The 22,009-nt window shown below is 42.6% G+C and overlaps 1 protein-coding gene across 2 annotated transcripts in view; it reads left to right on the top strand.

The window, feature by feature from the left end:
- Positions 1-3,861: 3,861 nt before the first annotated feature.
- The window catches only part of PDCD6IP (programmed cell death 6 interacting protein), a 71,774-nt gene continuing 53,626 nt past the window's right edge, over positions 3,862-22,009 (top strand). For both annotated transcript variants that reach the window (XM_005222590.5, XM_002696926.7), the window contains exons 1-3: positions 3,862-4,165; positions 19,877-19,931; positions 21,314-21,383. In XM_005222590.5, the coding sequence (XP_005222647.1) occupies positions 3,957-4,165; positions 19,877-19,931; positions 21,314-21,383 (334 nt within the window). In that variant the 5' untranslated portion in view covers positions 3,862-3,956. The remainder of the gene's footprint in view (positions 4,166-19,876; positions 19,932-21,313; positions 21,384-22,009) is intronic.

Consider the following 22,009-nt stretch of genomic DNA (forward strand, 5'->3'; position numbering starts at 1 on the left):
TGGTGGTACAGTGATTGGAAGGAAAATTTCCTTGGAAGCAAAGTTATGACCAACCTAGACAGCATATTAAAGAGCAGAGACATTACTTTGTTAACAAAGGTCCATCTAGTCAAGGCTATGGTTTTTCCAGTAGTCATGTATGGATGTGAGAGGTGGACTATAAAGAAAGCTGAGCACAAAAGAATTGATACTTTTGAACTGTGGTGTTGGAGAAGACTCTTGAGAGTCCCTTGGACTGCAAGGAGATCCAACCAGTCCATCCTAAAGGAGATCAGTCCTGGGTGTTTATTGGAAGAACTGATGCTGAAGCTGAAACTCATTCAATACTTTGGCCACCTGATGCAAAGAGCTGACTCATTTGAAAAGACCCTGATGCTGGGAAAGATTGAGGAAAAGAGGAGAAGGGGACGACAGAGGATGAGATGGTTGGATGGCATCACCGACTCAAAGGACGTGAGTTTGGGTAAACTCTGGGAGTTGGTGATGGACACGGATGCCTGGAGTGCTGCGGTTCATGGGGCTGCAAACAGTCGGATACGACTGAGCGGCTGAACTGAACTGAACAGTGACTGGAACTCTGAGCTTCCAGTGCAGGATGCCTGGGTTTGATCCCTGGTCAGGGAACTAGATCCCACATGTCACAACTAAAACTATGCATGCCACAACTAAAGATCCCAAAACTGAGACCCAGCACAGTCAGATAAATCAATGTATTTAAAAATATTACACAAAAGATAGGCAAAAATAAAGAAAATAAAAAATAAACAAAAATATATAAACATTTTCACTTCCAAAGAGCACAGCTAATGAAATCGTGTACAAGCCCCTGCATCGTTTTCTTTTGAAGTAAAAGGCTGACTCAAGAGTTAACGATCAGGAAATGTGATGATGTAGAAACAAAGAATAGCTATTGGGCTGGGGAACTGGTAACAATTTAGACTATAATTCAGCCACATGGCAGAATCACTCAATTCACAGTTTCCTGAAAGATATAGATAAAGGCCTGACACATATTCCTAAATTTTGTAACAGGAAGCATCCCCTCTCCAGATGAAAACTGCTGACCACGAGAACATGGGCTCTAGACTGAACTGATGATGCTTGACATTTCACCTTGATGTCAACTAGTCCAAGAACTGTCCACGAACTGATCACACCCTGCTCCCTGGCCACTATAAAGCTCCTCACTACCCCCTCCACAGTGGGTCATATGGTCTTGATGGCAGAAACCCATTGTGGCTCCCTTTGCCTGGCAAAGCAATAAAAGCTACTCTTTCTGCTTCATCCAAAACTCTGTCTCCCTGTCTCTGTGAAGAGCTGGCCAAGTTTTGGCAACACTAACAACTTATGTAAAATCCTTCTAGATCTTTTTTCATACTACATAAATATACATATGTGCATTTTGTAATCAAAATGAGATATTGTAACATACGTATTGTATTGTGACTTGCCCTTTTCAGTTAACAAACTCCACCTTTCCATGGCACTGTGTTTCCAGCTCATATTCAGTCCATCTATATTCACATTTCTTCAGTTGTTCTGAAATTTCATAGGTAGTCTGTACAAATCAGAATTCAATCCAGACTCTATGTCCCTCACATTTCTTTTTATAGAGGCAGGGGCTTTTTTCCCTCAACTCTAAATTTTTAAAGAGATGGGACCAGTTTTTCTGCACAACATTCCAGCTTCTGGATTTGCTTGCTTTGTATGGTATCATTTAGTTTGCTCTTTTATCCCCTGCATTTCTCATAAATTGTGTTAGATGCAAAGAACTGACAGAGTAAAGTTAAACATTTTTGACTGGACTAGATCACAGATGATGATACTGTATACTTCATGACACCCCATGAGGTTGACGCACAGGGTGGTCTTTTAAACATGAATGGTATCATGTCACCATTGCTTAAATGCCATTTACAGCTTCCTACTTATTCTACATTACAACTCTTCAACTTGGCTTAAAACAGTCTGAAAGATTTGATGCCTTCAGTTCAGTTCAGTTCAGTCACTCAGTCGTGTCCTACTCTTTGCGACCCCATGAATTGCAGCATGCCAGGCCTCCCTGTCCATCACCAACTCCCGGAGTTCACTCAGACTCATGTCCATTGAGTCAGTGATGCCATCCAGCCATCTCATCCTCTGTCATCCCCTTCTCTTTTTGCCCCCAATCCCTCCCAGCATCAGAGTCTTTTCCAATGAGTAAACTCTTCGCATGAGGTGGCCAAAGTACTGGAGTTTCAGCTTTAGCATCATTCCTTCCAAAGAACACCCAGGACTGATCTCCTTTAGAATGGACTGGTTGGATCTCCTTGCAGTCCAAGGGACTCTCAAGAGTCTTCTCCAACACCACAGTTCAAAAGCATCAATTCTTCGGCACTCAGCTTTCTTCACGGTCCAATTCTCACATCCATACATGACCACTGGAAAAACCATAGCCTTGACGAGACGGACCTTTGTTGGCAAAGTAATGTCTCTGCTTTTGAATATGCTATCTAGGTTGGTCATAACTTTCCTTCCAACGAGTAAGCATCTTTTAATTTCATGGCTGTAATCACCATCTGTAGTGATCTTGGAGCCCCCCAAAATAAACTGTGTCCCTGTTTCCACTGTTTCCCCATCTATTTGCCATGAAGTGATGGGACCGGATGCCATGATCTTCGTTTTCTGAATGTTGAGCTTTAAGCCAACTTTTTCACTCTCCTCTTTCACTTTCATCAACAGGCTTTTTAGTTCCTCTTCACTCTCTTCCATAAGGGTGGTGTCATCTGCATATCTGAGGTTATTGATATTTCTCCCGGCAATCTTGATTCCAGCTTGTGCTTCGTCCAGCCCAGTGTTTCTCATGATGTACTCTTCCAATCTAATTTCATCCAGTCTCCACTTGCTTTTTAAAATTGTTGCCACACTGTTTCCACTCCCTGAACATGGGAAGCTGAAGTGCTTGCCTTCTAGGGCCTTTGCCCCTTGGTCTGGGAGAGCCTCCCCAGCCCCTACTTTCTCCGCTTCTCTTCCTTTCTCCTAAAGTCAAGCATCTTATCAAACTGTAGCCCCCCTCCTCTTGTTAAAAAAATATACTTCATATAACTATTATTAACTTTTTTTGCCACTTCATTTGGCATCTTCCATCCAACCTGAGCCGCCTGCAGTGGAAGCATGCAGTCTTAACCACTGGACCACCAGGGAAATCCCTCAAACTGCAGATCTTTTAAAGTTCACTTCCTCAGAAAAGCTGTCTCTAATTATTTAATAATTGTAATTATTTAAACTAGCTTCGTTGGAGGGACCCTCATACCCTACATCCCAAGCACCCTGCTTTTTGTACCAAGATACTTTTTCACATTGGCAGGTGATTCTTTACCACTAGCGCCACCTGGGAAGACCCCCAAGATACTTTTTTGGTCCACCTTAGTATCTGTGTCCATACCTGACAGTACGCTACACAAGAGCAAGGGCCTTGCCTGCTCGACTCACTGTGAACACAGCATCTGTGCACAGCACCCCGCCGAATCAATCACCATAGGTCACAATAACCCTGAAGCAGCCATGTCTTGGGCAGGTGGCCGCAAACTCACGCCAGTGCCAGTAATAGTACCTCCCTGGGGAACTGTTCGAGTGCAGGAAGTTAGTTTTACGCAAGCGCTCGGCCCAATTGCCGAAGCAGTAGAAGGAAAGAGAAAAATTCCACAGGTGGGGCAGGCTGGCACCTCAAGATTCAGCCCCGGACGAGTGGGGCCCAGGTGAGCTGCCGACTCCCCGACTCCCTCACGTGACCGCGGGCGGCGCGCCGAGTGCGCCTGCGCCGGAGCTCCCGGAAGTGGCCGGACCCGAAGCGCAAGCGGAGCGCACGTCCGTCAGCCCCTCAGTCCGCCCGTCCGCCGGCCCGGTACTCCGCGGCCCTCGGCCCTCGTCGCCCTCCCGTGGTGTCTTTGGCCCGAAGGGCGGCCGAGGCGCTCGCCATGGCGGCGTTCATCTCGGTACAGCTGAAAAAGACCTCGGAGGTGGACCTGGCCAAGCCGCTGGTGAAGTTCATCCAGCAGACGTACCCGAGCGGCGGGGAGGAGCAGGCCCAGTACTGCCGCGCGGCGGAGGAGCTCAGCAAGCTGCGGCGCGCCGCGCTCGGCCGCCCGCTGGACAAGCACGAGGGCGCGCTCGAGACGCTGCTGAGGTGGGCCTGGGGCCGGGTAGGGGGAGGCTGTCGGCGGCCTGCCGCTTGCCCTGCTTCCTCCGCCCTTCCTGACTCCTCACATCCACGGCCGGACCGGCCGCCCCACCCCAGCTTGGCCCGGCGCGTAGGTGTGGTCTGCATTTCTTCCTCCTGCAGGCCCGGGTGACCCTACCCGCTTCCCCTGGCTGCCCGCCGCGGTCCGCCGTCCTCGGTCCTCCGGGGCCCGGCCGACCGGCCACCTGGGAGGAACGGTCCACCACGTATTCAGTCTCTCTTGTCACATTTACCCAGAACTAGTTTTCTTCACTTTTTTTTTTTTTTTGCGGGGGAGGGGGGTGTCTGTGAGACTCCTCCCTTCCTCCATTTTTGCATCACCGCAAAACTTTGTTGGCCAGGTTGGAATTTCATAATAGTAATTTGCTTGAGGGAAGTGGCAGAATTGGGGCTCTGGAACTCATGTTTGTTACTTACTCCATACTGTCCACTTTGAAATAAACCCTCTTCCTAAGTTCATCGCAACCGAACGACCGATGGAGAATTCCATTGGTTGCTAAGTCAGTTCAGTCGTGTCCGACTCTGTGCGACCCCATAGACGGCAGCCCACCAGGCTCCCCCGTCCCTGGGATTCTCCAGGCAAGGACACTGGAGCGGGTTGCCATTTCCTTCTCCAGTGCATGAAAGTGAAAAGTGAAAGGGAAGTCGCTTAGTCGTGTCCGACTTTTCGCGACCCCATGGACTGAAGCCTACCAGGCTCCTCCGTCCGTGGGATTTTCCAGGCAAGAGTACTGGAGTGGGGTGCCATTGCCTTCTCCGTCCATTGGTTAGGAGCTGCCATTATTTAAAATTTAAACTTGAATGACAGAACGTTCCAGATAGGTTCCTTTTAATCAGTTTGTTCACAAACAGGTATGCACATAATGGAGTAAATTTGTTATCTTAGTAAATGTTTATTGAACTCAGGATGTATTTAATGAGAGTTTTTTATGTAGAACTTTCCAGTTAGGATGGCAGGACATTTTTATAGTACTTTATAGTTAAAATTCTTTCGCTCACCTTTTTAATGATCACATTTTCTGTGTCTAATGTAGTCTCATTTCACAGGAAAAACACAGCTATATTAAGACGCAAGTAGGAGCCGCTCAGGTTAAACTCACTAACTGAAAAGGCAACGAATATTGCGTCCTTAGGCATTCCTGGAGATGATTCTGCCTCCAGGATGTTTTCCTCTTAGGAGAGCTTTGTTCCTGTAATCCGGAGAGATGGCCACTGGCTCTCCTGTAATTACGGTGGTCTTAACAGTCAGGATCTTACACAAGAGTGCTTTTCTCCTGTGCCCTGGCAAAAGTCCACGGAAGCCTCTGATTGGATTGGCTTGTGCCCACGTACAGTGGGAAATGGCCTAATCGCCCTACTCTGAGTCACTGTGCTGGTTTAACTTCTCCGTGCAGCATGGATTAAAGTAGCATTAGTATGGAGTCAGTTTTCCAGGAGGAGGGTACTGAATAGATTACGACCCCTTGGTGGTAAATTTTAAAAGCTAAGACTTGGGTTTCGAAGATATATAAGCTTGATACTTATATAAGCTTTTTAAAAAGTTAACCTATGAATACTTAGACATTCTTTATATTAACGTGCTCTTACCTAGACCTGAGTAGCGTTCAGTGAGGATTTTTCACTAGCAGTATTTACAAAGCATGGGTCATGGTATGAAATGAAAACAGGAATGCATTAGGTTTGGTCTCAACACTTAAGGAGCAGTGGAGTCTTCAGAGACTTGATAGACAAGAAAGGATAGTGAATATTGGTAATATGAGGTTTAAAACTTCTTAAATTTGTGCATTCTTTTAGTATTTTCCCAGGCATAAATGTGAGAACTGTTCCTAGGTTTTAGGGCTCTTGCAGAGACAGTTTGTTTGAAACTGTTTCTTTAGTCGTCTCTGCCTTATCCTCACATTAGCACATTCTTGCTTTTCAGGTGGAGTTAGGGTAAGCTGATAGATATTAGTACAGTGTATTACATTTTATAATGGAGGTATGTACAAAAGTATCTTTGGTATGCATCCTGTTATGGGGTGGTTCATCCAATTATGCAGAATATTTTACTGTTAATATATTTCAATAATTGTATAAACTGAGCATTAATTTACATATTTTAACTTAATGAACTTTTTGAAAAAGAAGATTTAAGTTAATTCCTAAAGAATAGAAACTAGCTTCGTAAGTACTGGCACACAGCTCTACACATATAGGTCCAGTGATGGACTTGCCTTTTTGTTTTTAGACGAACTCTTAAAATGTCCTAAAATACCGTTTATGTGTTGTAATATTAAAAGTGAATGTTATCCTTTGTAAAGTGACTTTAAGTACAAATTGGTTAGGAGTGCCTCAGTAAATATTGAATCTGATCACTAGGTGATCAGTCTTTTGTGGTGATTAATTTCTTTGTAGAGAAAGCTTACAGTCTCCTTCCATGAAAAAGCCTGGTTGTCAGCTTTCTGAAATTTGATCGAAAAAATGGAGGGTGAGCAGCATTCATGTATGGACTTTTCTGTGTTAGCCTGTTTTATATCATCTATGTTGCTGTACGAGGGTTGAATTCAGCTGTATGTGGGAGATCTCAGATTATCAGTGAATTAAATTATGATTTTGGTCTTGTGTAGAAAGTTGGTAGAGGGGTAGTTTAGATAGCTTAGGGATGGTATGGGCTTCCTGGGTAGCTCAGCAATGCTGGAGCCCCCGGTTTGATTCCTGTGGCAGGAAGATCCCCTGGAGAAAGGATCGGCTACCCACTCCAGTATTCTTGGACTTCCCTGGTGGCTCAGACTGTACAGAATTGGCCTGCAATGCAGGAGACTTGATTTTGATCCCTGGGTTGGGAAGATCCCGTGGAGGAGGGCATGGCAACCTACTCCAATATTCTTGCCTGAAGAATCCCCAAGAACAGAAGAGCCTGGCAGGCTACAGTCCATGGGGTCATAAAGAGTTGGACATGACTGAACGACTAAGTACAGCACAGCAAAGGGATGGCACTGTGAAATTCATCAGGTTCAGGCTCGTTTCAGCTATCCGCTCTGTAAAAGCTAGAGTCCTCGTTCCCAGGGTCCAGACAGCAGTTATACTCAACTTTTAGGCAAGAGAATGGAGGGAGGGACAGGGGGTAGGCAGAAGGCTAAGCCTTTAGGATGTTACCTGAAAACTGCCCCACAACACCCTGCTCGTATGTTATTAGCCATTATGTATGTCCACGTCTTGGAAGGGTAGGAGAGGTAAAGGAATTTTTATTAAGGGCATGCATATACCCAGCTAAAATATGTGATTTTCTTAGGAAGGAAGGAGAGGTAATGATGTAGGCGATTAGCACATCAGTAGGCTCTGTGGTGGCTTAGCCGGTAAAGAATCTGCCTGCAACATGGGAGACCTGGGTTCAATCTGTGGGTCAGGAAGATCCCCTGGAGAAGGGAATGGCAACCCATTCCAGTATTCTTGCCTGGAGAATCCCATGGAGAGAGAACCTAAGAGAACACGTCTGAGAAACTCACACTTTGTCTTCACTTTGAATAGGCTCTCAGTTCCCTTTGTCCCCACTTAGCTGCGCTCAGTGCCCACCTGAGCCGCGCTTGCTGTCCTGAACGTTTTCCCGAGAGTGAGCCTGTCCTCAAGATTTCTTGCAAAGATCTTCAAATGACCAGGCATGGAACCCACATCCCCTGCAGTGGAGGCAAAGTCTTAACCACTGGGCCACCAGGGAAGTCCCCTCAAGTTTCCTGTCTGGCTTCTTTGCACAATTTGCCTGCTTTCTGTCTAGGCAGTTAGATTTTTCAGCTGTGTCTGCTTCATTTATTCACTTTTCTTTCACCTTTTAGAAAATTTCATCGGAACTTCTTGTATGCTGTTGTGCCCTTTCCCATTCTTTTTGTCCTAGTGCAGTTACAGCTTTTTAATTTTTATTGCCTTTCCAGTGGAAGTTTGAGAGAGGGAGCAGAGAAGGTTGTTTATTCAGATCTCTTTGTTTAGCAAATAGCGTATTTGCATTTTCAGCTTTCTTCTGTGTTTATATCAATTTGCATTCTTCTTGGCAAGTAAATTTTTTTCCCGCCACATCCTCAGGAATACTCACTGATTAATAATTTAAATAAGTTGCTTTTTGCTGAATAGATGGGTGCGAGATGGTACCCAGTTTTAGGTTGCATTGCCTTGATATCTCTGAGATCCAGCATTTTCTGTTTGCTGGCTGGCCACTTTCTTTTTCTGTAAATTGCATGTCCTTTTTTTGGCCCATTTTCTACATTGTGTTTTCCTTACTGATTTTTAAGAGTTCTGTACATTTTCTGGCAATTTATCCTTTTTCTATTATTTATAGTACAAATATCATCTTTAAATCTGTTTTTTGTCTCTTATGTTTATGGTATCTTTTGTCACACAAAAGTCCTTGCAAATTTTTTTTTTTTTGGTCTTGCCTCCTGTCATGTGGGATCTTAGTTCCCCAAACGGGGATCAACCCTCACCCACTGCAGTGGAAGCTCAGAAGCTCAGAGTTTGAGTAATGAAATCCTGAAAAGTGTTTTATTCTCCTCAAAATCTGTTGTTAAAATTTTTTTCTTATTTCTGATGTTGCGTATGATTACCCCCCACCCCCCAATCAGATCTCTTGAAAGTTCAGAGCCATCTTTTTTTTTAAACCAAGTCTGCTTAACCTTTGGATTTATGCTGTCATTCACTTGTTTCTTTTTCCTCTTTTTGTATAGAATGATTAGCTTCTCAGCTTTTTTTGTTTTTCGAATACATCTCATTTAGGACTATATGTTTTTTCTGAATCTGCTTTCAGTTGCATCCAACTGGTTTTGGTATGAAGTATTCTTGTTGACATTTTTAAAATAATTTGTAATTTTAGTTTTCTTTAATGTGAGTCTTTTATAGAGCTTTTGTAACATTTCTAAATTTGTGTGTCACTTTTTTGTGGGTTAATACGTAGTTTGCTGCATTATGGTACTGTCTTTTTCTTTGTAAAATAAAGTTGATGGAACTAGTTTCATAATTGTGGAAATTTTCCCAAGCACTAATGTTTTATAAATCAAGAAAGAAATTTTGCTGTTCCATTTTACTTCTCAGCTGTTGCTTACATTCTGATTGGTGGTGAAGATATTGAGATAATATTAGCCCTAACGACATTGCTACAGTTTGTTAATCAAATAGAGTATGGTGGATATAAAGATAAATAATACTTGACCTTTGATCTCAAGGAGTACCTGTAGTTGCCAGACCTTAGTTTGGCTGAGTTAATTTTATTTATGCTACATAAATGAGTAAACACAGATTTAACAGGAAAAGTTAAAATCTTTGTTTGATAAATAAAGTGGCTTGTCAGGACTGTCTTCATTATTTGTAATCCTGGAGGGAATTTGCTGCCATACTCTACTGCAGCAGTGCTTCTGTGAGTGATTCTTCATGAGATAGATTGGGCAAAGAAGGAAGTGTGAGGGTAAGGTGCAGGAGGCGTCCACTGGCTCTAATCAATACCTGGCCCAGCGCTCTGGTCTTCTGTATCTGGTTGGTGGGCTTGGAGTTGCCCAGCCCTCAGTACTGACTGGGACTGGATGGCTTACGTGAGTTGTGTTGTGGTATCACTTTCCATGTGGATTGGTTGTTCTTGGTCTCCATACCATCCCCCTAAAAAGTTTTTTTTTAATTAGGATTTTTGGAGAAGACTCTTGAGAATCCCTTGGACTGCAAGGAGATTGAACCAGTCCATCCTAAAGGAGATCAGTCCTGGGTGTTCATTGGAACGACTGATGTTGAAGTTGAAACTCCCAGTACTTTGGCCACCTGATGCGAAGAGCTGACTCATTTGAAAAGACCCTGATGCTGGGAAAGATTGAGGGCAGGAGGAGAAGGGGATAACAGATGAGATGGTTGGATGGCATCTTTGACTCAATGGACATGAGTTTGAGTAAACTCCGGGAGTTGGTGATGGACAGGGAGGCCTGGTGTGCTGCAGTTCATGGGGTCGCAAAGAGTTGGACACGACTGAGCGACTGAACTGAACTGAATGGAAATTTGTTTTATCTTTGGTATATTAAAATAAATATATTTGTTTGCTATTTTTTTTCCCCGTGAGATTTAAAAAGTTGAGTTCTTAGTTATTTGCTCTAGAGCCATTGAGTTCTTAAAGTACTGCTGCTGCTGCTAAGTTGCTTCAGTTGTGTCTGACTCTGTGCGACCCCATAGATGGCAGCCCACCAGGCTCCCCCGTCCCTGGGATTCTCCAGGCAAGAACACTGGAGTGGGTTGCCATTTCCTTCTCCAGTGCATGAAAGTGAAAAGTGGAAGTGAAGTCGCTCAGTCATGTCCGACTCTTCGCAACCCCATGGACTGCAGCCTACCAGGCTCCTCCATCCATGGGTACTAGAGAATATAAAAAACACTTCTGAATATTTGCAAAATCAGAATCTGTAGCTCCTGTTTTTCCAACATGTGCTATGTGTCTGAAATCGTTCATCTCAGGTTGGGACTAGAACCCATGTGCTGGGCCTTGAACCCAGCCAAAACCCACACTACCTGGTTTCAGTTTAGAATGAAGTTGAGGTTCTTGATGTCTCATCACAGAAAGAATAGAGTGAGAGACAAAGTGATAGGTAAGAAATGAATTTACTGGGATTCAGAGAGAAACACACTCCACAGACAGAGTAGGGGCCATTGAAGAGAGCAAGTGCTGCAAAATATGGCGTGGTTAGTTTTTATAGGCTGGGTAATTTCATATCCTAAAAGATGATGCTGTGAAAGTGCTGCACTCAACATGCCAGCAAATATGGAAAACTCAGCAGTGGCCACAGGACTGGAAAAGATCAGTTTTCATTCCAGTCCCAAAGAAAGGCAATGCCAAAGAATGCTCAAACTCACACACATTTGCACTCATCTCACACGCTAGCAAAGTAACACTCAAAATTCTTTAAGCGAGGCTCCAACAGTATGTGAACTGAGAACTTCCAAATGTTCAAGTTGGATTTAGAAAAGGCAGAGAACCAGAGCTCAAATTGTCAACATCCGTTGGATCATAGAAGAAGCAAAGGAATTCTAAAAAAACACGTACTTCTGCGTTATTGACTACACCAAAACCTTTGACTGTGTGGATCACAACAAACTGTGGAAAATCCTTCAAGAGATGGGAATACCAGACCACGTTACCTGCCTCCTGAGAAATCTGTATGCAGGTCAAGAAGCAACAGTTAGAACTGGACATGGAACAACAGACTGGTTTCAAATCGGGAAAGGAGTATATCAAGGCTGTATACTTTCACCCTGCTTATATAACTTATATGTAGAGTACATCATGAGAAATGCTGGACTGAATGATGCACAAGCTAGAATCAAGGTTGCTGGGAGAAATCAGTAACCTTAGATATGCAGGTGACACCACCCTTATGGCAGAAAGTTAAAAATTTAAGAGCCTCTTGATGAAAGTAAAAGGGGAGAGTGAAAAAGTTGGCTTGAAACTCAACATTCAGAAAACTAAGATCATGGCATCTGGTCCCATCACTTCATGGCAAATAGATGGAGAAACAATGGAAACAGATTTTATATTTTGGGCTCCCAAATCACTGCAGATGGTGACTGCAGCCATGAAATTAAAAGACACTTGCACCTTGGAAGAAAAATATGACCAACCTAGATAGCATATTGAAAAGCAGAGACATTACTTTGCCAGCAAAGGTCCATCTAGTCAAAGCTATGGTTTTTCCAGTAGTCATGCATGAATGTGAGAGTTGGACTATAAAGAAAGCTGAGCACCAAAGAATTGATGCTTTTGAACTGTGGTGTCGGAGAAGACTTGAGAGTCCCTTGGACAGCGAGGAGATCCAACCAGTCCATCCTAAAGGAAAGCAGTCCTGAATATTCGTTTGAAGGACTGATGTTGAAGCTGAAACTTCAATAGTTTGGCCACCTGATGCGAAGAACTGACTCATTTGAATATACCCTGATGTTGGAGAAGATTGAAGGCTGGAGGAGAAGGGGACGACAGAGGATGAGATGGTTGGAATGTATCACCGAGTCAATGGACGTGAGTTTGAGTAAGCTCTGGGCTTTGGTGATGTACAGGGAAGCCTGGCGTGCTGCAGCCCATGAGGTCCCAAAGAGTCGGACACAACTGAACTGAACCTGTGGTTAGCAGTGTCTCCTTTCTTTTGAAAAGAGTTAGTTTCTTTGTGGAGTTTACTCCATACTATGAAATCAGGTATTAATGATTTCCGGTGACTACTGTACTTATGTTTCATTTTTTCATACTTACATTTCATGTTGTATAACCTATCCTAAAATGAAAGTTGCTCAGTCATGTCTGACTCTTTGTGACCCCATGCACTATACAGTCCATGGAATTCTCCATGCCAGAATACTGAAGTGGGTAGATCTCCAGGGGATCTCCCCAACCCAGGATTGAACTGAGGTCTGCTTCATTACAGGCGGATTCTTTATCTGCTGAGCCACCAGGGAAGCCCTTCCTTCCTTACCAGAGAGTCCAGCCATCTCAACCTGGACAGCTGGCAGGAGATAAGGCATCTTTCTGAGTCACTAATTCCTGGTTCATGTCAGAGTCATGTCACTCCTTGCAACACCATGTACTGTATCTTGCCAGGCTCCTCTGTCCATGGAGTTCTCTAAACAAGAAAACTGGACTGGATTGTCGTTTCCTTCTCCAGGGCATCTTCCCGACCCAAGGATCGAACCTGGGTCTCCTGTATTGCACGCAGAGTCTTTACCATCTCAGCCACAAAGGAAGCCAGCCTATCCTAAGACACTTATTTTACTTTGAGAATTCCATCACGTAGCTTTTAGGCATTTAAATGTAGGATATAAATGTACTGTTACCCCACACAAGTCAAATTTTGAGAGTTAACCCCAAAAGCTTTGGAGTAAATAGATACAAAGAAATTTGGTATGTTCTGTGTAGCCTTTCTTTTTTCCTTGATCCATTTGCAGAAAGTATTTTCATTTCCTCCTACTTCCTTCCGGTTTAGAGCAGAGGGCAGCAAATGAAGGCCTGCCCAGCTGCCTGCTTTTGTGTGGTCTGGGGCACTCTCTAGCGGGTTGGCGCTGGGAGCCTTGGACAGCTGGGTAGGGTGCTCCCCTCTGCCCCGTCCTCCCTTTCATTTTCAGTGTCTGCCTCCCTGGCCGGTAGCCAGGCCTCACTGCTGCCCAGGACTTGCTTAGGTGTCACTACACATTGGATGTTCTGCTTGGCAAGTGGCTTGGCAGTGAATGATGTAATCTCGAACCAGGAATTGGTGACTCAGCAAGTCACCTTATCTCTTGCCAGCTGTCCAGGTTGAGATGGCTGGACTCTCTGGCAAGGGAGGAAGGCGTGCCGGAATTTGAGTGTCACCGGGGCAGAGATCAAAACTGACTGCGTTGACCGCTACCCACCTCTTGTCTCCTGGATTTCTCACTGCCTGACTGAATAGTTTTCCTTCAGAGAACTTCAGCTGATGGTAGTTAGATACCTGTCCCTAGCGATCCCATCATCTGAGGTGGCCCAACCAGGTAGAAAGGGTGCAGGGCAGGGCAGATGTTTTCTCTTTTGTTAAGTTGTAACAGGTACCTGCATGTCATCCTTGATTTTTGCCTTTGTTCTGGCAAGGCCTAGGATGTGCTCAGTCACGTCCAACTCTTTGCAACCCCATGGACTAGCCCGTCACGCTCCTCTGTCTATGGAATTCTCAAGGCAAGAATACCTGAGAGGGTTGCCATTTCCTCCTCCGTGGGGTCTGCCCGACCCAGGGATCGAACCCACGTCTCCTGCACTGGCAGGTAGATTCTTTACCACTGAGCCACCTGGGAAGCCCAAAGACCAAGTGTGGGGATCCCTGCTCTGTAGCCCTGTTGGCCCCTTTGCTATGCTGGCTCGCCCTTAGGGGCTGTGGCCTCAGGGTCTCTGTACTCGCTTGTCTCTCTTTATGGACACATTCTTTAGTAGTTCCTATTTGTTCTCAAAACAGAATCTCAGGTTTTACGTTTCAGAGATAAAAAAGTTGCTTTTTGAAAACTTTGCATTTTGCTGATTTTTTTGTTTGGAGCTAGCAATGAAGCTTAGCAAATAAGATCCAGTTCCTGCTCTCAGGGAGTTTAGAACCGATTAATACATAACTGACTGTGGTAAGTTGTGAAGGGAAAATTCCGGGCCCTAAGTGATTGTCAGTGGAGAGGCATTTAGAAAAGGCATGACATTGACTGCTGCTGTTGCTTCTGCCACCACCTTGCGTCACCTGACTGCTTCAGTGTAGTAGCCTCCTGACTTCTCTGGACTCCTGCCGTTTGCACACCTGTGAGTCAGTTTTCTACAGAGGGTCTGGGGTGAATCTGAAAATAGATTAGCTCGTGTTACTCTTGTCCACACCCTTTGGTGCTTCCTCCTCTTAAGCAGTAGTAGAAGCCAAAAGTCTTACAGATGCACTCGAGGCATCATTACTTCCTTGATTTCATCTGCTGTTTTCTCCTGTGCTTGCTCTCCAGCCATATCCTCCTCATTGTGCAGAGGTATTTTCAGGCATACGTTTTTCTCAGATTCCTGGCAGTTGTTCTCCCTTCCACTGGTGATGCTTTTCCCCACATCCCATCACTTCCTTCGTGCCCTATTATACATGACATTAAAAATTTTTTTTTGTTTTACTTTTACGTAGTCCAATGACCATGTTATTTAAAAAAAAAACTATAGCCTTCTCATGTCACCCCCTGCACATGACCTTATCCCTCTCACCTCTTTATTTCTCCCATTGCATTTAACACTATGTGCTATTCTGCATTGTTACTTAATTTTGTTTTGCCTCCAGCTCTAAAAGTAAGCTGTACAAGGGTGCAGATTTTTTAATATTTATATACTGCTGAATTCCTGTTGTAGAACTGTGCTTGGTGCATGGCAGACTGTTAGCATGGGCTTCCCAGGTAGTTGTAAAGAACCCGCCTGCCAGTGCAGGTGTCATAAGAGACTTGGGTTCGATCCCTGGGTTGGGAAGATCCCCTGGAGGAGGGGATGGCAATCCACTCGACTATTCTTGCCTGGAAAATCCCACGGAGAGAGGAGTCTGGCAGGTTACAGTCCATAGGGTTGCAAAGAGTCGGACATGACTCAAGCGACTTAGCACGCATGCAAACTGTTAGTATGTCTTTGTTGAAAGAGTGAATGAATGAGGACGAGAAAAATGGGAAATTGTGATGGGAAAGTTTCTGGGTGAAGGGAAAGAAAATGGGTGAATGTCCTGAGCCAGGAGAGAGCACAGAATCTTAATGCCTACAGTGTGTAGTGAATATTCTTAGTTGAGGCTGGAAAATTGGGTAATGAATGATATCACAATTTTTGGATGGAATTATAGTGGGAATCCAAGAATACTCTCCTACATAACCACAGTACAGCTTTCAAAGTCAGGAAATTAACATTGATTAAATATTACCATTTAATCTGTTGTACTCATTCAAATTTTGCTGACTTTCCTATTAATGTTTACAGGTCCAGTATCTAATACCAGATCTTGCATTGCAATTAATTGCCTTTTTAGTCTACTTCAGTCTGGAACAGTTCATCAGTTTTTGGTTGTTTTTCAAGACAGCATTTTTGAAGAGTAGGTACAGGCTGCTTACTTTGTAGAATGTCCCTTAGTTAAAGGGCTTGCCTCTTATTTTCTTGGATTTTATGCATGGTGGGGCTGTTGCACAAACCCAAATGATGCTGTGTTTTTTTTAATGCACCTTAAGAAAAGCATGAGGTTGATTTGTCCCATTGCTGGTAACGTTTGATGTTTATCACTTTGTTAAGATGGTGTCCGCCAGTTTTTTTGACCTCACAGTTAATAAGTTATATTAAGTAGTAAGTAACAGTTAGAACTGGACATGGAACAACAGATTGGTTCCAAATGGGAAAAGGAGTTCGTCAAGGCTGTATATTGTCACCCTGTTTATTTAACTTATATGCAGAGTACATCATGAGAAACGCTGGACTGGAAGAAGCACAAGCTGGAATCAAGATTGCCGGGAGAAATATCAATAACCTCAGATATGCAGATGACACCACCCTTATGGCAGAAAGTGAAGAGGAACTCAAAAGCCTCTTGATGAAAGTGAAAGTGGAGAGTGAAAAAGTTGGCTTAAAGCTCAACATTCAGAAAACGAAGATCATGGCATCCAATCCCATCACTTCATGGGAGATAGACGGGGAATCAGTGGAAACAGTGTCAGACTTTATTTTTCTGGGCTCCAAAATCACTGCAGATGGTGACTGCAGCCATGAAATTAAAAGATGCTTACTCCTTGGAAGGAAAGTTATGACCAACCTAGATACCATATTCAAAAGCAGAGACATTACTTTGCCAACAAAAGTCCATCTAGTCAAGGCTATGGATTTTCCTGTGGTCATGTATGGATGTGAGAGTTGGACTGTGAAGAAGGCTGAGTGCCGAAGAATTGATGCTTTTGAACTGTGGTGTTGGAGAAGACTCTTGAGAGTCCCTTGGACTGCAAGGAGATCCAACCAGTCCATTCTAAAGGAGATCAGCCCTGGGATTTCTTTGGAAGGAATGATGCTAAAGCTGAAACTCCAGTACTTTGGCCACCTCATGTGAAGAGTTGACTCATTGAAAGAGACTCTGATGCTGGGAGGGATTGGGGGCAGGAGGAGAAGGGGACAACAGAGGATGAGATGGCTGGATGGCATCACTGACTCGATGGATGTGAGTCTGAGTGAACTCCGGGAGTTGGTGATGGACAGGGAGGCCTGGCGTGCTGCGATTCATGGGATCACAAAGAGTCGGACACGACTGAGCGACTGATCTGATCTGATCTTGTGGGGAGATACTTTGAGATTCTGTAATACCCTGTTTCCATCAAGCTTATGTTTTAGCTTCTGGTAATGATTTTACCTGAATCAGATATATTATGAAAGCGGCAACGTCGTGACTTTGCTCACCTTGTTGTTTCTTCTAGATTCATTGGTTGGCATTGTATATTAGGGTAGAGTTTTCTCTGTTAAATTGTTTGTTCTGTTTACTTTAGAATGATCTTATTTTCCTCAGTGGAGTATGATTTGCTATTTGTTTGAATTATTCTGGACTTGGCTAGTGGGAGCTGCTTTCAGCTAGTTCCTGTGTACTTTTGACATTTCCTCCTCATGTTTTAAGTACTTCCTTAACTTTCTGGCATAGCTGAATGTTTAGGCTTGACTTGAATTTTCTCATTGTCAGCCGTGGGGTCCGTCATTTCTCTAAGGAGCACTGGCTCTGTTTATTAATTATTAATTAATTCATTTATTTATTGGCTATACTACGAAGCTTATGGGATCTTAGTTCCCGGACCAGGGATGGGACCCATGCCCCCTGCAGTTCAGTGCAGAGTCCTAACCACTGGCCCACCAAGGGAAGTCCCAACGCTGGCTCCATTTAGTGCAGAGCATAATTTATCTGGACTCTAGGTGTGCTTTTTGCTACTTAGTATTATTGTTGCTAGAGCCTCTCAGCATATAAATTTAGGAAATACACACACACATTTATACCACTTTTTGTATCTGTATTACACTGTGTTAAAAATGAGTTCACACTGATACCTCCAGTTCCAGTCCAAAGCCAGTTTCTTCTAGCTGTCCACTATCCCATATTTGTAACTCTTTTTTTCCAAGGCAGTTAGAAACCTGACTCCCATTATCTTCAGTGTATTTAATTGTTCTGTTCTTCCTGTTTGTAACCAAACTTGTAGCCATGGCAGCCATAAACTTGATCTCTGATTTGTCCTATCTGCTCCCACCCCTCCTGAAAACTAAGCTTCAGAAATAACAATTGCAGTCAACCCTGATGACTCGTGGGAGGGGATGGGCAGGGAGGTGATAAGGGGAAGAAGAAAGATTAGAGGCCGGTTAGAAGCTTGGCCTTGGACACCCCTTAACCCCCACCTTGCTAGCTCAGAGGTCACGTTTCATGGTCATTCTGGCTGCTATATGGAGAACAGATGGGAGAATGAGAAAGAAGAGAAAGGGTGACTGGCTGGGGAACTTGTGGATTAGTCTGCTTTCAGGGGAGAGGGGAAATGTTGGCACACTGTGTAGCATTGGTGGAAATGGATGGGGCGGACATACTGAAATCACATTTGAAAGCTGGTAAACCTGGGCAATGGCACCCCACTACAGCACCCTTGCCTGGAGAATCCCGTGGACAAAGGAGCCTGGTGCGATGCAGTCCATGGGGTCGAGAAGAGTCAGACACGACTCAGCGGCTTAACTACTTTTCACTTCCCTGCATTGGAGAAGGAAATGGCAACCCACTCCAGCACTCTTGCCTGGAGAATCCCATGGACAGAGGAGCCTGGTGGGCTGCCGTCTGTGGGGTCGCACAGAGTCGGACACGGCTGAAGCGACTTAGCAGCAGCAGCAAACTGCTTTTGCTGCTGCTGCTGCTAAGTCACTTCAGTCGTGTCCGACTCTATGCGACCCCATAGATCAGTAGTTTACCAGAGGTGTTAATTTGTCCAGTGGATGTAAACAATAACCTTAATAAGAAATAGTATTTTAAGAAATGCATTGGTTACCTAGGCAGAGGTTAGTTTGCTTTTAGTGAATAATAGTAGACAAATATTTTTCTTTGGTGCTAAGAGTTTTTTGTTAATAGTTTTTTCATTGCATGCTTTTTAGCTATAGGTTTACACATTAAAAGACTATGTTAATTAATTTTAAAATGGCTGATTGAAATCTAATTTGTGGGCCACTGAAAGTAAGCATGCGTAATTTTAAGTATACTCTTAAACCAGTTGTATTTATATAAATGTGTGTAATACTTAGCTTTGGTAATTTTACGTTTTGACTGGTTTTTATATTGATCAATTATTTTTTATTGTTCCTTTTTCTTCCTGATTTATGGAGATGTAATTGACACTTAGCTCTGTGTAAGTTTAAGGTATAGTACAGCGTAAGGATTTGACGTTAAGTCATGAATTGGTGAGTACTGTAAGTTTAGTGAATATCCATCATCTTATATAGATACAAAATTAAAGAAATAGAAATCTTTTTCCTTGTGGTGAGAACACTGAGGATTTACTCTCTTAACAACTTTCATATATAATATAAAGCAATGTTAATTACATGTATCATATTGTGTTAGACAGCCCTGGTATCAGTACTTAGTTACCTTATGACTAGAAGTTTGTACCTTTGACTGCCTTCATCCAGTTCTTCTCCCCTCAAGTCCCCACCTCTGGTAACTGAAAATTGGATCTCTTTTTCTGTGTGTGTTTGGTTTTGAAGTAGAATTGACCCACAACACTGTGTTAGTTTCTGTCACACAGCATAGTGATTTAGTATTTCTGTACGTTTCAAAGTAATCCCAGTATGTTCAGATGCCATTCGTCACCATACAAAGATATTACATAACTATTGACCACATTCCCCGCACTGTACATTCCATATCTGTGGCTCATTTATTTTCTATTAGACATTTGTATGCCTAATCTCCTATACAATAGGGAAAAGACAGCTTCTGAAGTAAATGGTGTTGGGAAAACTGGACTACTTCTCACGCCATGAGCAAAAATAAATTCAAAATGGATTAAAGACTTCTAGATGTAAGACCTGAAGCCATAAAACTTCTAGAAGAAAACAAAATACACTGTTTGATATGAGTCATATCTTTTTATGTCTCCTCAGTCAAGGGAAACAAAAGCAAAAATAAACAAATTTGCTCTCTTTTTCAGATACTATGATCAGATCTGTTCCATTGAACCCAAATTTCCATTTTCTGAAAACCAGGTAAGTCATTTGTTTTAAAGTTACATGTGATAATGGTAAATCACCCATTTCCTCTTACCCTTGGTGTTTTATTAAAATAAACGGTGTCTCTTCACTGTCTAGGTTTTTATAACACTTTTAAATGAAAAACTTTTAAGCCCATCTGTTATGAATCTGTGCTGCTTTGAAGTGTCTCTTGAAATTCTGTTCATGCCGTTCCTCAGTCACTTCTGTGCTCACGTAGTGCATTGGATTGCATTTTTCTTCCTGCATTTTTTATCTGTAGAAAGTATGGACCAAGATAATCTGTGATGTCCTTTCCTTTGGTTTTTACAGAATAAAGTAGGAAACTATATGATTCAGGACGTATTTAGTTTCAGTTTACGTGCTTTAAAAATTATTTGCCCAAGTTGCATTTGCATATAAACTTGCAAATACTGTTATGATTAGGTGTTACACTGTAGGCATGTCAGTCTTCTCTTAAAAGATAGATATTGAAAGTGCTGATGATTTCGTGCAGTTATATTTGGGACACTTGTTAAAAGTTTTTAACTTTTGTGACATTTCTAAATGTTAAAATAGTTTGTACAAAATACTTTAAGCATAAAGTTTTTACAAGTCAAGTGATGTGGTGAGACTTGTTTTAAAATACCCCAGGAGAAAAAGTATGTGTGTGTTGGTGTTTGGATTGGAAAGTGTGGGTAGATGAGTGGAGAAGGGTAGAAGACTGATGTGTGTATGTGAGTTCCTTGTGTTACTGTCTCTACTTTCAGGTGTATTGAAAATTTCTCTCAGCCATAGTTGAAAAATTTTGTATTGGATTGCAATACATAATTTAAAAGAGGCTAAATTCTTTTAACCTTCACACTGTGGAATAGTTTAGAGTGAGATGCAGTTTTTAATTAAGTAAACTTTTTATTCGTGTATAAAACACACACAGAACAGTTAACAAACAGTGTATAGCCTGAGTCATCACGAAGTGAATATACACGTCTGCTGCTGCTGCTGCTAAGTCACTTCAGTTGTGTCCACTAGCCATCACCCAAATCAAGAAATAAAAGTTTATCTCATCCTGGAAATTCTCCTACTTAAGTGCCTGTTCTGTTCAGGTCACTGTGGATGTGTAAAGATGCGCAAGACCATGTTTTCTGGAGAAGATAGTGTGTGTGTGATTACTGTGGAAGAGCAACGTTGCAGATATCCTACTGCCTGAATTTTACTTTCAGAAAAGAACATTTCATGGTTCACAAAAAGGAAAAGGAGTAGTTTGGTTAGAGAAGATAGTGTTTTAGACAGATTGAAACTTTTGTCCTTTTCTTCACTGTGGATTGTTTTTTGAAAGAGACTGAATGAGATTCAGGAAGGTAACATAATTTTCTTTTTCCCCTCCTCTTTGTATCAAGATCTGCTTGACATTTACCTGGAAGGATGCTTTTGATAAAGGTTCACTTTTTGGAGGATCGGTAAAATTGGGTATGTAATTTTAAAATAAAAATGACAGGAAATTTGTTCTATCTTGGATTGTTTTAGTCTCCAAAATTGCTCTCCTAATGACTCTTTGTAAATAATGAAAATTTTTATGTTTCGTTTTCTTTTTAACTTCAACTTCTAATGAAATTTCCAAATACTTGTAGAGAGCCTATGTCTTGCCAGGCACTGTCCTAGTTTTAAAACTGAACAAGATAGTTGTATTCAGTCTGGTTGGAAGATAGCTGATCATTTTAAAGTACAGTGGGAAGTATATTAACCTCTGAAGAAACTTATGGGCACCTAGACAAGGAAGTAGTTAATTCTGCTCTTGAATGCACGTGATGTTTGAATGAATCCTTGAAGGATGAATTTGTTTTTTCCAGGTAGAAAATAATGTTACAGGTAGAATAACCAAAAGTCAGACGAGTGAAGGCTTTTTTTTATCTACCAGCTCATCATGTTAACCTTTCTGTGTGTTAATTTTCTCATTTCTGAAGTGGGATTATTAAATGAGTGGAATACATGTAAAGTCCTTAAAACAAGACTCAATAAATATTAGCTACAATGAATAATATTAATATTACATATAACTATAATATAATGTGTATGCATTATAGGATATATACTAT

This window comes from Bos taurus, chromosome 22 (assembly GCF_002263795.3).
Source record: "Bos taurus isolate L1 Dominette 01449 registration number 42190680 breed Hereford chromosome 22, ARS-UCD2.0, whole genome shotgun sequence".
Lineage (NCBI taxonomy): Eukaryota > Metazoa > Chordata > Mammalia > Artiodactyla > Bovidae > Bos > Bos taurus.